The following is a 16,586-nucleotide window of genomic DNA, read 5'->3' as shown; positions in this document are numbered from 1 at the left end:
CAATTGTAATAATATCAAAGTTTATTCTGATTTATCAAAGATTTATTATATAGACCAGCATCATAAAATGAATAGACATGCATTCTGCATATGCATACAGAAAATATAAAAATGTAAAAGGAGTAAATATCCACAGGTAAAGCTAAACAGCTGAAGTTCTTCCAAGCCATGGGAAAAGTACATGTGGACTGGGGACAGCTGAACAGCTTGAAGTGTTAATCTCTGGACAGTGACAGCAACAGCACAAACCTGCCCACTTTTTAGAGGTGTCACTCCATGTTTGGCCTTCAAAACCAACAGCACTCTCTCCTTATCTCACATCCCAGAGCAGTTTATTTGTGCTTAGCTCATTCTGGAGTTACATTCTCTCTTGCTATCATCAGACATTCATTCTGGTTGTTCACATTTCGCAATTCGCATCTTTTTTGAGAGTCATACCTTAGCCACTGGAAATAGCTGACTCCACATTTGGTACCTAGACTTCTAAAGAACTTTCTCTCATCTTGAGCTTCTTTTCCAAGGAATTCCTCCCAGCATGGAATTTTAACTCTCCTTTGAGTACTCCACCCTCTTCCCAAACAGTATCCCTGCCACATTTCTAGGGAATGGCCGCCCCTGATTTTGGTGGGCCTCTTTTGCTTAAAAAATTAAAAAATCACTACAGGGACAAAGCTGTCCTACCATTCTTGAGAACATTGCATGTTGCAAGAACTTCACTTCCAGTGTGTCCACCTTGTTCTATGTCTGGAGGCTAACCACTGGTAAGGCCACCTATTTGACATGTAACACCATGGCTGAAGTCAGATAATTTGGAAAAAGCCATGGCTCTACATAATGGTTAAAGCTCTCTGCCTTAACCACCCCCAGTTGAACTCTCAGTCAAAGGGCGGACTAAGTCTGATCACAATGTGGCATAAAGAGAAGGATGATTTCAACAAGGAGATAGGTTCCTTTGATCTTTGTCCATTGGCCCCTTCACAATGACTCTTTCAACACTTCTGTTTTTTCCAACACAGACAGCATTGAAATAATTGTGTGTCTGTTCCTTCCTGCAAATTAAAGAGTTTCAATCTTCCGTATTTACAATAGGGGCTATAAAAACCCCATGTAGAGAACCTGGGAGATGACCGTGAAGGAAATATGCGACAACCATTATATAAGCAAAGAGGGGTAAAACATTTCTTGGGTCTGGGCAAGCAAGATAGTATTTGGAAGACTTAGGCAGGCTCCTCCCTGATTCACTAGGGTATAAGGAGGAGGGAAAACACAGTCAGGCTTGCAAGATTCTGTTACTATAGCCTATCTCAATAATTGTAATGGTATGTGAGAAAGACTTTGAAGGATGGGGTGAAGAGATGCTGTCAGATAAGAGAGGGCATAGCCCGCAGCTGCATAATGAGTGGAGAAAGAGCCTATGAAGGGACCCTTCATTGCTTCCCAGGCTGTAAAGGAGACAGGAGGAGATTTATACTTTCAGACTTACAAGATTCTGTTAATGTAGCCTTACAGTAAAGTAGAATTATCTCATCTGGTTGTATTTCCTGTGTGGTCTACCTGGGAAGGCTGACAATAATAATGCACAATTCTAATCTTTCTGTGGAGTTAATATTCTGATTTACTCCATCTCATAGGGCTAGCAACCCCCCTCCTTTTTTTAAAAAAAATATGCTGAGTATCTGTCAATACACCATCAGGTTACTGTCAACTCTTAGCAACCACATAGGTTTTCTCCATGACAATCTGATCCATCATCATCTCCTCCATGATAATCTGGTCCATCACGTCTTCCAACGATCCAGTCATTGCCACTGCAACTGAGTCCATCCCTCTTGGTGCTGGTTGTCCTCTTCTTGTCTTTCCTTCCACCTTTCCCAGCATTAGAGCTTTCTCTAGAGAGCTAGGTCTTCAAATAGCGTATCTGAAATATCTCTCAATACAATACAAGGATACAATTCTATACCTTCAACTTTCACAGCTACCTGGTGGAACACTATAGCAGCACAACACAATCCCAAGGGTGGAAGGGTGGGGGTCTCAAGCTGCTTATCCTAGAAGTGCTCTGGCTCTTCAGTCACTGATTGTGTTCTACCCCTTAGGATAGGTGCTTATAGTTCTCATGGCTACCACCTAACTCATCTGGGGTCTTCCTCAGAAATCTCCCACTTCCTGCTCTCTGGCTGATGGTAAAAAGTTAAAAAAAATGAAATAATGGATTAACTGCTATACTGTCACCTCCTGGCTATATAATGCTGAGGTGTATGGTTAGAGGTTCAGCCCTTCAATGGGAGAAAGATCAATCTCCCAAGATATGAACTAAATCAAACTTTATATAAAAGAATAAATCGAATATTAAAAGTCTAATTTAAATTTTTTTAAAATACCGACAGCATTCTTGGCAGACCAAAGATGATGCTGATATGCTACTAATAGGATTTCTTCAACACTGCCGTTATTAATAATATCAAGGGGAGAGGGGGGAGAAAGTGATGACAATGATGATGATTTTAAAGAAAATCCTATTATCTTCTGTTGCTTTGGTCCCTCTATATATATATATATAGTTCCCTGGCTTCAAGTGCAGCTCTCAGTCTGGAATTTCAGATTTATATTACTTCATTTGTGAAGACTCACTGATGAGAACTAAGATGAATGCTTTGACTGAAGAACTTTCCAAAGGTCCATGAATTTCTAAGGTTTTTCCTTCAAATGGACTCTTTTATGGGAGTTAAGGGATCTCTTCTCTCTAAAGTTCTTTCCACAGTCCAAGCATTTATATGGTTTCTCTCCTGTATGAATCCTTTTATGGATAGTAAGATCACTGCTCTTTCTGAAGTTCCTTCCACACTCCATACATTTATACGGTTTCTCCCCAGTGTGAATCCTTTTATGCGAAGTAAGAGAACTGGTTGTATTGAAGCTTTTTGCACACTCCATGCATTTATATGGCTTTTCACCTGTGTGGATCCTTTTATGAGAAGTAAGGGAACTGTTTGTGCTGAAGTTCTTTCCACACTCCATGCATTTATATGGTTTTTCCCCTGTGTGGGTCCTTTTATGAGAAATAAGAGAACTGTTTGTGCTGAAGCTTTTTCCACATTCCACACATTTATAAGGTTTCTCCCCTGTGTGGATCCTTTTATGGGAAGTAAGAGAACTGTTTGTACTGAAACTCTTTCCGCACTCCATGCATTCATAAGGTTTCTCTCCAGTGTGGATCCTTCTGTGGGAACTAAGGCCTCTGCAATCAATGAATCTTTTTCCACACTCTGTGCATTTATATGGTTTTTCCCCTGTGTGGATCCTCCTATGGGAAGCAAGTTGATTGCTCTGAGTAAAACTCTTCCCACACTCCATGCACTTATATGGTTTCTCCCCTGTGTGGATCCTTTTATGAGAAGTAAGTTGACTGTTCTGAGTGAAGCTCTTCCCACACTCCATGCATTTATACAGTTTCTCTCCTGTGTGGATCCTTTTATGACAGTTAAAGGTGCTGCTTCCCCTGAACCTCTTCCCACACTCAGTACACTGATATAGTTTCACACCAGAATGGATCCTTTTATGGAAATTAAAGGCACTGCTCCACCTGAACCTCTTCCCACATTCAGTACACTGATATTGTTTCATACCAGAATGGATTCTTTTATGGGAATTAAAGGCACTTCGCCACCTGAAGCTCTTCCCACATTCCATGCATTTATATGGCTTCTCTCCCGTGTGGATCCTTTTATGAGACGTAAGAGAACTTGAGTCACGGAAGCTTTTTCCACACTCTGTACACATATATGGTTTCTCACCCGTGTGGATTATTTTATGGGAATTATAGGTGCTGCTCCATCTGAATCTCTTCCCACACTCAGTGCATTTATATTGTTTCATACCAGTATGGATCCTTTTATGGGAATTAAAGACACTGCTCCACCTGAAGCTTTTTCCACACTCCATGCACTGATAAGGTTTTTCTCCTGTGTGGATTATTTTATGAGAATTAAGACCTCTACAGTCAATGAAACTTTTCCCACACTCCATACACTTATAAGGTTTCTCCCCTGTATGGATCCTTTTATGGGAAATAAGGCAACTGCTTTTATTGAAGCTCTTATCACATTCCATACATTTATATGGCTTCTCCCTTGAGTGGATCCTTTTATGGGAAGTCAGAGAAATACTCTTGCTGAAGCTTTTTCCACACTCACTACATTCATAAGGTTTCTCTCCCACGTTCATTTTTTTCTGTAAAGAAAGAGCCGAAGTCTGTTGGTTATCTTGTCCATCCTCCCTGCATCCATACTGTTCTTCTTTAATATGTGTTCTGGAATGTTGATTTAAATCTATTACATCTTCACATATTTTCACACTTTCCCTTAAACATTTCCTCTGTCCTTTTCCTTTGCCATCTTCTTGCACAAAGAAATCTTGAATTTGAGTGCATTGGACAGTGGAGATTTTCTTTCTTCTGTTTCTTGATAGTGTTCCTCCAGGGCTTTTGGGTTCCATTCGATTTCCAAATATCTCCTTACGCTGTTTCTCACTGAACATCTGGAATGGTTCCATCTCATCCTCTTGTCCTTTGGATCCTTGGAAATGAGAGAATAAAAATACTAAGAGAAAGGAAAGGAAACAGATCAAACCATCAGAAGTGATTGAGAATTTCCTGCTGAAATTCTGCTAATGACTCTCCAGCACAGAGTCAAATAAAGTCATCTAATGTTTACTCATTTTGGACTTGCAAATGGGTTATTACCAAATTTATATATGTATAAAATGGCACAGAAGGAATATTGATCTAATTAATTAATTTAGAAGCTGCCCAACTCCAAAATTACTCTGGGAGGCTTATCATTAACATAAGAAAATAAAGAAAATATTTATAATAAAGAAGAACCTAAGCAACCAGACAGACTAAACAACAACCAATCACCCAGGGATCCACAAACACCTTATCCCAAAGCCTAGGAGAACAGCCAGATTTTACAATTTACAGAACATCATCACGGTAGGAGCTCAGCAAATTCTGAGGGGATACCATTCCAGGGGGTGGTGCTATGATAGAGAAGCCATGCCTTCTGGTTCCTGATATATGGCTTTGCTTGATCGAGGGGACCAAAAGCATGCTAACTCTGCCAGATCTTACTGGATGGGCACAAACCACAGGAGACAGGCAGTACCTCAAATAACCTTGCCCTATGCCAGGAAGGGTTTTATAGGTGATAACCAGTACCTTGAATTGCATCTAGAAGCCTGCTGATGACCAGTGAAACTCACAGAGCAGTGGTGTCATGCCCAACTCTGCCAGCACTGCTGCATTCTGGACTAGCTGCAGCTTCTGAGTGATCTTCAAGGGTAGCCCCATGTATAACATATTGTAACAGTCTAATTGTGAGGTGACTAAGGTATGAGTGACTGGAGTGCCTTCAATCTAGGAATGGGCACAAATGGCACACTATGTATGAATGAATGGTGAACCTATGCAAAGGCCGTCTTGGCACAGTTGCCACCTGCTCTTTGAGTAGGAGCTGTGAGTCTAAGATACCCCCAGATTGCACACCAGTCTTGAATGGGGAAATATAAACCCATCCAAGATTGACAGAATGTCCCCCAGATCCAGGGGGGCCAAAAAATCCACAACCATTCAGTTTTGGCAGGATTGAGCTGAGTGTGTTGTACCCATCCAGACCAGCATGGCCTCTGGACACTGGGACAGGACACTGACAGAATCACTTGGCCAGTCTAGAGTCATGATATACAATTGGGTATCATCTGCATACTGATGATACCAGACCCTGAACCAGCAGATGACCTCACCTAGTGGTTTCATGTAGATGTTAAACAGGAGAGGGAAGAGTGTCAAGTCTTGAGGCCCCCCACAGCTAAGAGACTGAGATCTCTCTGCCCATCAACAATTGAAACCACCAGTGAAAAAGGAGAACCAATCCAACATAGTGCCCCTGACTCCCACTGAGAGATCAAGGAATACCAGGATGGACATATCCCCCCATCCCAGGTCCACGAAAGATAATCAGCAAATGTGATCAATGCCACCTCTGTACTGAATCCTGGCCAGAAATCTGAGTGAAATGGCTCCAGATAATCAGCTTCCTCCAGGATCCTTTGCAACTGCTGTCAAACTACCTTCTCAACAACCTTCCCTAAAAAGGAAAGTTTGGATACAGGATGATAATTGTCCAAAACCATCAGGATTCTTCAAAGATGAGGCACCATCCTCTCCCTCAAAGAAGCTGACACCTCTGCACTTACCAGCAATATCTATTCTCCCAGGAAGCCTTAACAACCCAGGAACAGCCCAGATTTAATAAACAGGCGGTCAAACTCACAGTTTGGGGGACCCTGTCCACCTCCTCAGGCACCTCAGATTCAAACTCATCTCAGATAACCCCACAAGACTGTGCCCCAGGCACCTCAACAGGACTTGCCCAATTAGTCCAATTCCAAGCAGGTCTGAGCAACTTAATTTGCCGGATAGTAAGAATATTCTTCACAGCAGCCCCGCAGATGTTCCTCTTGCCCATCTCTCCCTTGCAGGAAACAGGTCATTTTACATAGAGCTACTAGACAACTCTCGGCAGATGCAGTAAGGGTGGAGAAACGTTGACGTTCCGCCACCCTTAGTGCCATTAGGTATTCCTGAATATGAGCACTTACTCATGTTCTATGAGACTCATTCTGGGTAGTTTCTATTTTACAACCAGTAGAAACTTTCAAAAAACAGGATTATCTTAAACAAACCTCACGCCTATGCTATTATCATTTTCCTTAGATATTAACTCACAAAATGTATTCCTGTAAGATCTCAGCAGAGGTCAGATCCAAGACACTGAGGGATCGAAAGAAACAAGCTTATAAAATTTGGTCTCAGGATGCCTGAAAAGACAACTGGAGCTGAAGAGAGAAGCAATTGAATTTAGTTTGTTACACATCCTTGCCTGCCTTTCCTGAACTACGACATTCATTTTCCTCTCACTACAACTACATCTTTGCAGAGAAATAATCCCTGGAATTGATGGAAAATCACACGTCTGCACAGGGAAAAACTGGATCATGTGCTTGAGAAAGCCAAGGCTCACCATTATAGAGGAAAAGGGACAATAGCCAAAGAAACTGCCTGAGAAAGCACCACAGCTTGTAGGCCAAACAGGCAAGCACAGGGACCCATACTAACATCATGATCAAATGCCAATATATCTCTAATTGCTGAATTTAAATTAAGACTAAAAAAAAGAAAAAAAACACTAAGAAGAACCACCAAACAGATAAGAAACAGTCACTTGACCCACCTAAGGAGGCAACACGTGATCTCTTCCCTTCCATGGAGCAGGAGAAGACTGGATTTTCTTTCTTCCAGCCAGGAGATGAGATCTGGTTGAGGACTTTTTAAATTAAAAATAGCTGGTTACAACCAACCACAAAATGCCACCTCTAAGTATTAAAGCACAGAAGAGAGGGCTCTTACCCAAAGAGGCCACATGTCTAGCATTCTCTAGCATGACTTCCTTATGGAGGGCTTTTTGGTGAGGATCCAGCTGAGACCACTCCTCCTTGGAGAAATGGACAGCCACCTCCTTGAAGGACACGAGAGACTGAACATGGGGGAAAAAGGGGTTCTCTATTAACAGACAGGCCCAGCAAAGATTTGCGAGTTCAGAAAATGGGCATTTTCTAAAGGTTCCAAAAGTAGGTGAGTAAATGACGCCTTTCACAGCACATTGGGGCACATTTTTATAGAATCTGCAGGACTTCAGGGCCATTCAGTGAAAGAATTATTTTATTTATGTATCAAATTTGCCAACGCCCATCTTGTTAAAAAGTGACTCTGGGCGGTTTACAGAGAAGATAACGCTAATTAAAAACACAATATAACAGTAATCCTAAATAAATAATAAATATATTTGAAGAATTGATGGCGAGTATTAGGCTCAGGGAGCGTCATCAGGGCACCAGCCACCCCCAGGGTTGATTAAAACTCTTATAGCCCCACGCCAGTTGGCAGAGCCAGGTGTTTAGTCCTTTCCAGAAAGCTGGGAGGGTAGGGGCCCGCTGCACCTCTGGAGGGAGAATATTCCAGAAGGCAGGGGCAACAGCAGAGAAGTTCTCTCTCCTCCTGGGCCCAGCCAGCCAACAGTCTCTCGCTGACAGGATCCATAACATACTCTCCCTGCCTGACCAGGTCGGACAGGTTGATGTGATGGGGGTGAGACAGTCCCTCAGAATTAACAGGATTATTCAGGATTAACTGGCAGACAGGTCTGGGACACACACAAATTAGTGGCTGCAATCCTTCCTGTGCATTGGTGGGGACAATTTTAACCAGTTTTTCCTGAGGGATCAAACCTGCCAACTCCCAGCCCCGCCAGAAAGGACGTCAAGACACATCTGTAATATTTTTTTCAATATACAGGTGATTGCCTAGAGTCATTTGGATGAATGAGGTGGCTTATAAATTTAACAGCTAAATAAATAAAATCTGCGGGTTGGTGTCTGCTTCTTATTTGATTCCAGGGAAGCTGAATCAATCCCTGGGTGGGAGATCAAAAAGGGAAGCTAAGAAGTTTCCCTTAACTTTATTGTTGGCATCCAATCATCTGGATGCCTTTAGAGACTTGATTGAAACTAAATCTTACAACACAACTGTTACTTACAATGCAACCAAACCTCTTCTATCCAGCTAATTTCTTTAGAACTTCATAAACTAGAAATAAACCCATTATTGTATTTCCCATATACTCCATCATTTTAAGAGTTTATACTGGACAACCTCTTTCAACATAATTTTTAAAACTCGGATTCCTTTAGCTTTCTCTACATTGTTTTCCAGTGGTACTTTCTAAAATGGAGGTAACCAATCTGATTATTTAACCATTTTTAAGCAATTCTGCACAATGCAAATGCTTTGGGAAGATGAACTTGCAACTTTTCTAAGTGGCTCTTTGTTTTAACTGACAGTATTTATTTATTTAATTTGAATTTATTAACCACCCAGATCCAACAGACTCTGATATATTGGCTAAATCCTGACTCTTGAAAGATAATTTAATTCCTGACTCTTGCAAGATAATTTTTTGCACATGACCTTCATGCGAGAAATCACTGAACTTGTTGAAAAAAATGAATCAGAAAGAATCTCTCAGTGTCAATAGTTTGTTTCCTAAAATTTCCAAAACACTTTTGTGAAATAGCTATGCTGAGAGCGACTGGTCATTGATTTCTACATTCCACTTGCTTAAGAACAACATATTCTACACTGAGTCTAAGAAAAAAATGGGAGGCCTTCTCTGATGTTTCTGCTCCTACCTGTGTTGGAGGTTCAGATGCTCTTTTGACTCTACCAGAAAAAGGAGATGGTCCTATAAATGCTAACGACATCTCTCTGCTTCCTGTCAGGGAGTGAAAAATAGTAGAATCAAGAATTTTAAAAGCAGAATTAATAAAAATAGGACAATACAGTACTTAGAATACAGAATATGAAAGGTAGCTGGCATCTCTCTGTGAAAATTTCCATCACTTGGAAGGCCTTTCCCTTACCTAGTGAGGTGTCCTGACTGTGATCTTCCTTGGAGAAGCCCCCCAAAAGTGCCCTCTGAGATGGATGTGAGGGACCATCCCTCCTTCCATCAGGACATTCAGCAATTGCCTCCATGAAGGACCTCTGGATCTGATGTACCAGAAGGAGCAAAGAAGGATAAATAACAGAACAGCACACAAAAAGAAATAGATTCTTCTCCTCTGCCCACAACTTCATAGCCCCTTATATGCATTTGTGAAGATGGAAAGTGACTACCACTCCATTGTCCCCAGTATATGCCCTGGAAGGAACAATGGATCAATATATGTAAAGAATTATTTAAATAATGTTGTTGTAATATCAGTGCCACAAAACTCTGGTGGGGAGACATTTAGGAGTTGAAACACAGAATTCATAACATTAACACCCCTTCCAGACTTCCACATTCTCCCACCTGCAACTCTTCCTGCTTCTTGTCTGCCTGGCTCAGCAGGAAGCCCTCAGCCAGGGCCACGGCCTGGGAACAGGTCTCTGCTCCGCACTCCCTCACCCAGCTCTCTATCTCGGGGGGCAGGACGGCCAGGAACTGCTCCAAGACCATCAGGTCCAGCATCTGGGCTTTGGTGTGCTTTTCCGGCTGCAGCCACTGACGACAAAGGTGGGAGAGTTGGCTGCAAATCTCACGGGGTCCCTTGGTCATCTGGTAGCGGACATTCCTGAAGTGCCAGTGATGTATCTCTGAAATGATGGTTTCCTCTTCCAAGACCTCCTGCCCAGATCTTTCCCAGATTTCCCCACAGCTCCCAGGCCAAGCACAATGAGGCCTCTTTCCATCTCCTTCACCTGCCAGTAACAGGGCATCCATAGCGACTCTGTTCTCTAAAAGAGCTTGGAATGAGGCCAACGGAGCTCCTGGATCTCCAAAGATCGTTTCATTCACAAGACCTGAACTGCATGAAAACGGACCGGACAAGACCGATCAGGCTATTCAGCCCTCTCTGCTTAGCTGTTACTTTTGTTTCCAGACAAGTAGACGGAAGAGGCTTCCAATTTATGCATCTGAAGGGGCAAAGAAAGAACCTTCAGGAATTACACAGACCTGAAGATGGGGGGGGGGGGGGGGCTTTTAACCTGTTTGACGGCTCTCCCTATGAGCATGCAGAAGAAAGAAGAGATGTGTCTGGGCTGGCCCACTTTTGGGAAGACACAGGAGGGATCACTTTAGACAAGTGAGGGTGGGTGACTGTCTGCCGGCGGAGAATGTAGGACCTCCAAGCCCCACTTCCATCAAGGACTCAGGAGAGTAAATAAAGGTATTTGGAGGGGGGGTGGAGTGCTTCTGCCTTACCGACAAAGCACCAACCTTCGCTTCTTCAGAGAACAGCCCTCCCTTCTCGCTCCCGCCCAGGCAGGGTTCGCGCAAATACCTGTTAACGGGGAAGGCGATGCCCCAACAAACCAGATCATGGCTTAGCGTGACAGCCTGGTTCCCTCAGCTGCAAAGACCCTCCCTCCGCGCCCACAAACGCCGTCGAAGGAGCCGACCCCCATTTTCGCCAAATCTTGGCTAGGGCGGGGACGCAGCCGCCCCGCAGTCCCGATGCTGCAAAATCGCTCTGATTTGCACGCGTTGCGAAGTCTCCTCTCCCCCCGCCCCCCACCTCCTTCTTCCTGTGGATTCTGGACTTTTTCCTCCCGGCCAACATAGTTAGCGCTGGGCTTTTCCTTCTCCCTCTTGCCTGACCCACGCATAGAAAAAAGACAGCTGGGGGGAAAGGGGCCGCAGGCTCTCTCCCTCCCAAGACCAGAATCCACCTGGGGGCTGTTCTTATTATGTTTTTCGCTCCTTCCCCAACACGCGGCCACTTGGGACTTCCCACGAGCAGAGCTCTGCAGTCACACAGCCCATGTCACGTCTGAACCGCGTTCCTGCAAGAGTTTCCTGCAGCCGCTTCGACTTCGTGGGGATTCCGTCAAAGGGTTAAAAGGAGTGAGTGTAAAGCCCTAGAAAGGCAAGCGTTTCCGTGATGCCACTCACTTCCTTCTACCCTCTGAAAATCCCAGGTCACGATATTCCCCTTCGGTGGCCGAACGATCTGGCGCATGCTCAGTTCCCTCGTGAAGTTCTCGGGCTGCCAGTCCTGATATATTGCCGAGGGAGCACCCTAGTGGATTCTGCGCATGCTCACTTCCTTCCAGCGTTCGGAGGCGGACGGTTGTGAGGCGATTTTGTGGGTCCTGCTCTCAACGCCAGGAGAACTTGCAAGGAATGGGGGAAGAGGTGAATTTTCCATGGAGGGCCAGGGATGATGGGAGCGGGAAGAAAGCACCCCTTGAGGGGAAGGCAGAGGCAGGGCTTGGAAGCAGGCCCTGAGGCGGGGATTTCTCCAGAAGGGCCCCCAACTCACCTTCTACACTGCCCCCACCAACCATCCGTTATTTTAATTCGTCGGTTTCTGATTTTTCTTGAAGGGGATGGATTGGAGAGATCTGAGGAGCTCACTTGCTCTAATCTTTAGTCCACATACTTTATTGCACGCTTCTGTTCTGCTAGTCCCCACGAGTCGTCACGGATTCGCCAGTGATTTAAGAAATAAATAAATTCACATTCTCTGGGCAAGAGGAGGCCAGCCCGATAGTCCTTAAACAGCAAAACGCTTCAGAATGTTACCTCAGAATTGCACGAGAGCGAAAATGTTTTCTGGATTTTTGTTTGGTATGTTCCTGTATTATGTTATTTTTCATTATTTTATACTGTATGCCTCCCAGAGTCAGGCAGCCTATAAATTTAAACGATAATGATAATAAACAATAAAGAATTAAGGCAACAATAGTGAGCGACTCCAGAGGAAAAATGGAAACCTTTGTAAAGGAGCAAAACGGACAAAAAGCAAAGTGACAGCCAAAGATTGGAGCAAGAATGATGCTCATTTAATGACATAATGTTAACCAATTAAAATGTATTTAATGTAACCGATTAAATGAAGTATTTGAATTTGCCTCAGAAAATATAAATAGCAAAAGACTTATTTAATTACGTGTTTTGGTGCTTTTTTTTTTTACTGCAAACTGCCTCAAGATGTTTCTATTTATGAAGCAGTAAGTATGTATAGAATCATAGTAATAATTATTTAATATTTGATTTTATTTTGGCATTGAGCCAAATCACTCCAGAGCGATTCTGTGTGGCTCCCAATATAAAACTAAGTATGAATAAAATAACATAGTAAAAATAAAGTAAGAGAAATTAAACAGTGAGAGTCCAGACAACAACATCAACCCAGAAACAAAAAAAATGCAATAATTTCTAACAATGGGGGAGGGGTCATCCAACAACAGGAAGAATATTAGCAGAGGTAGTAATAAGACTAAAGAATCCCCTGAGATCTAAGGCAGCCTATGTACCTTGAGATCGTAAGGGAAGCGAACTGCCACAAGGGAAAAAGAAAAAAAATAGTTCTAGATAGGATACTAGAAAATGTAGGAAACAGAAAATACCCCATGGGTTGAAGAGACTCTGCATTTGGAGATGGGAGTGAAATAAAGAGAGAAATTCAGCTACAGTTAAAGAAAAGAGACACAACAGGAGAAAGAACTCCAGTGAAAAACATAATGGATGAAAAAGTTACTCCAAAGCTGCAGGAAACTTTTTTTTTTTAAGTCAACCTCCCCATTTTGTGGAAAAGTGGGGATGTAAAACTGGCTTCCTTTCAGGTCAGGATCACTTTGGATTTTGTTTTTGCCAATTTAATATATTTGAAGAAGCTTTTTGTTCTTGTTTTCTGCATCCTTCAGCAACATCAGCTCATTTATCGATAAGTACATTATAACTCCATGGGTGGAGTTTGTTATGTCTTGTTTCAAGCTGGTCACTGATGTTACCTATCTTTGCGTGGGACCTCAACAAAGTGAAGTTGGTTGATTCCCTGACATTATTGGCTGGCCAATATCACCTAGAAGTGTCTTGATTCCAAGCAATCTTTCAACACAATTTTTATGGAGAAACTTTTCCAGCTTGCCAATTAGAGTTTATAATCTAGTCACAATTTATTTATTGCTTTTCACTTCTCATCCACCATGTCCAGGGATTTAACATATGTTAATGTGTCGTATTATTTAACATTATTTTAAATCAGATACATCTTTCAATGCCATGTTTAAATGATACTAAACTAAGGTTAGCAAATTCAATGATTTCATCATTTTTAGCAGTTTTCCATGAAGCAGATCATTTGGAAAGGTGAGATCTAAATCTTCCAAGCAGATAGATAGTAGAGTGTCTCCTTGTTTTCACTTCCACTATGTTTTTACTAATTTTGTTCTTGTCTCCTGAACAACCTTTTTAAAAGTAGTTATTTTATACAACTTTATGTGCAAGAAAAGAAACCACTGGATTTTTTTTCATTGATTAGATGTTCTACTAATAAACAGTGACTAGCTCTATTTTATCTCTCAGTATCTCCACCTGATCTGAGAGATCTACTAAGCAGAAAGTGACTGGACTATTCCACATTCCATGTTGCTTAGAACAGCAAATTGTACACTAGAATAAAATAGGGAGCCTTTCACTGGATCAATGCCTCTTCTTTGATGTTTTTCCTCTTACTTAAGTTGGACGTTCAAAAGCTCTTTTGGCTCCATCAGAAAAAGGAGGTGATCCTATGAATACCTATGAGTGATGTTGTTCTGTTCCCTATTAAGGAGGAAAAAACATTGGGGCAGAATTTTTAAAGGCATTATTTATTTAAAAAATTGAAGATATTAAACAGTGTACATGAAAAGCCAGAGAATGAAAATTAGCTAGAGTCTCTCTGGACAATGACCCTAGAACTTTCCCTTACCTGATGAAAGTAGAAGCCCTCAAAAGTGCCCTCTGAGATGGATTTGAGGGACCATCCCTCCTTCCATCAGGACATTCGGCAGTTGCCTCCATGAAGGACCTCCAGACCAGAGGAGCAAAGGAGGAGCAAAGAGGGGAAATAAGGGAACAGCACACAAAAAGAAATGGATCCTTCTTCTCTTCCTATACCTTCAGAGCCCCCTATGCGTATCTCTGGGGAATGAAAGCAAGAATTGAACAATTGCATCAAACATACATTATGGAAGAAGTGAGGGAACTTCATTAAACCATCTAATTGTATTATAAATGCCAAGAAACTCTGGCTGGGAATCACTTAATCATTCTAAGTTAATATTCATTATGTTGACACCCCTTCAGAGCTCCAAGACAAAATTCTCCCATCTGCTCTTCTTGCTTCTTGTCCTCTGCCTAGCTCAGGAGGAAACCTTCAGCCAGGGAACTGGTCTCTGTTCCACACTCCCTGATCCAACTCTCCATTTGGCAGGATGGCCAGGAACTGCTCCAGGACCACCAGATCTAGCATCTGAGATGTTGTGCTTCTTTTTAGTTGCAGTCACTGATGGCAAAGGTGGTAAAGTTGGCTGCAGATGTCTGGGGGACCGTCATGCCCGCTGGCATTGTCCATTAATTTTCTCTGTGTTAGTTTCAAATGGGGTGAACAGCTCTCCTGGATCTCCAACTATCTTTTCCTTCATAGGACCTGAACTTCATGAAAAGCCCTCGGACAAGTCTCACCTGGCCATTCAACCCCTATGCAACACAAGGTGCTTCCAGTTTATATATCTACAATGGAGAAGGAAACATACTTCTGAAATTACAAGGCACACAATGAAGCAGTGAACAATACCCTAATGAAGGGACTACCTGAGGAACAAAACAAAAGCCCCACTCCCACCAACACTGGCAGGGCATGCCACAGTATATAAACAGAGTATCAGATTCAGTCGGCATGGCACAGCGAATGCCACTGCTCAGTTTCACCGCCCCTGATCAATTTCACCGTCCCAGGCACAGGCAGCGGAAAAGGGGAAGTCAGCCGAACCGCAAGTTAATTGCCAACCGGTGGCGGCGATTAACTCCACAAGTTTCATTGGAGCTGAATGTGGTAACTCTTACATAAGGCCAGGGTTCACCCTTGAGCACTACCTGGTACTCACTGAGGAGCGCTCGCGATTTTGTTTGTAGAGCAGCTGAGGGGCTTCGATCCGTTCGATCTCAACAAGGATGGCCAGTGACGGAGAGGGCGCGAGCTCGCCGTGCGGGGAGCAGCCCAAGCCTGAAGGCACAACGGCAGGACCGGCCCGGAGCAAGGGGCATGGGGAAGCAGTTGAGATCGCGCCGGAGGACACCAGGTGGTCGTTTGGCGTTGGGATGGGTCCCGACAGATCGGCAGGGTGGGGAATCACAACGAGCGGTGGCTCGGGATCCAAAAGCCGAGAGCTGGAGGAGAGAATGACCCAAATGAAGAACAACTTCCAGCAGCAACTGATGGCCATCCAGACCATGCTGCAGGCCATCATTCATGGTCCCAAGGCCCTGACTAGAGAGCCCCAGGCGGTGGAGGGGTTGGCCAAGGCCAGCACCAGCCCTGTGCCCCAACCAGCTCTGAGGACGTGCCATGTAGGAGGGGCATTGGGAGACCAATGAGCAGTAGACGTGCTCTGATTCCGGGGCATGAGCAGCAAGTTCTTGGGGGACCCCGAGCAACTACCCTGTTTCCTCACACAGGTGAGGAACTTCATGAGGCAGAGCGGGTCGCCTACATGGCCAACCCATTGGAAGGACGAGCAGTCGGGTGGGTCGTCTGCCTGTACAACGCCAATGCAGCAGAACTCGAGAATTTCCTGGAGTTTATGCAGGCACTCCGGGACCAGTTCGAGGACACGCTGAGTGCCAGGTGGGCCATGGACAAGATCCAACGGCTGTGACAAGGAGAGAAATCGGTGGCAGAGTATGCCCTGGAGTTTCAGTGCCTTGCCGAAAAGCTCACTGACTGTCTAGAGTCCCTGAAAATAGACTGCTTTCAGAGTGGACTCCACCCAGAGATCCTGGAGTGGGTGCTCGGGCAGAACGACCCAACGACACTGAAGGATTGGATCTGGCTAGCCGGGGTGGCGGAGACTGCATGGCAGTGGGTCAAGAGTTGGATGCGGCATCAGGAGCCAAGCAAGGTCGAGGCGAGCAAGGTAACCACGAAGGAGAGACGAG

General features: G+C 43.8%; 1 protein-coding gene across 2 annotated transcripts; it reads right to left on the bottom strand.

The window, feature by feature from the left end:
* LOC103059623 (zinc finger protein 202-like) lies at positions 1-11,508 on the bottom strand. Of its 2 annotated transcripts, XM_025176346.2 has the most exons (7): positions 9,972-11,508; positions 9,538-9,667; positions 9,307-9,389; positions 7,469-7,595; positions 7,293-7,385; positions 6,788-6,897; positions 4,442-4,574 (listed from the first exon to the last, which is right to left on the bottom strand). In XM_025176346.2, exons 1-6 carry the CDS (start codon positions 10,380-10,382, stop codon positions 6,809-6,811), a joined length of 933 nt encoding a protein of 310 aa, XP_025032114.1. In that variant the 5' UTR covers positions 10,383-11,508; the 3' UTR covers positions 4,442-4,574; positions 6,788-6,808. The 2 variants fall into 2 exon arrangements, with proteins under 2 accessions (XP_087985021.1, XP_025032114.1); XM_088128895.1 differs by lacking the exon at positions 6,788-6,897 and having other exon boundaries at positions 1-4,574.
* Between the last annotated feature and the right edge of the window lie 5,078 nt (positions 11,509-16,586).

Source organism: Python bivittatus, unplaced genomic scaffold (assembly GCF_059951505.1).
Source record: "Python bivittatus isolate LINGU-HERP-01145 unplaced genomic scaffold, Pbiv_v1 ctg000820_np1212, whole genome shotgun sequence".
In the NCBI taxonomy this organism is placed as follows: Eukaryota; Metazoa; Chordata; class Lepidosauria; order Squamata; family Pythonidae; genus Python; species Python bivittatus.
The sequence above is the reverse complement of the archived record's forward strand: the minus strand, read 5'-3'. Positions and strand labels throughout refer to the sequence as shown.

Excerpts from the sequence above, each read along its gene's own strand:
- LOC103059623 (XM_088128895.1), bottom strand. The coding sequence starts at position 10,382 with ATGGATGCCCTGTTACTGGCAGGTGAAGGAGATGGAAAGAGGCCTCAT. Across the intron at positions 9,390-9,537 it reads CAGTCAGGACACCTCACTAG|GAAGCAGAGAGATGTCGTTA; the intron begins GTAAGGGAAAGG and ends ACTCCCTGACAG. Across the intron at positions 7,596-9,306 it reads CATCTGAACCTCCAACACAG|TCTCTCGTGTCCTTCAAGGA; the intron begins GTAGGAGCAGAA and ends CCCCATGTTCAG.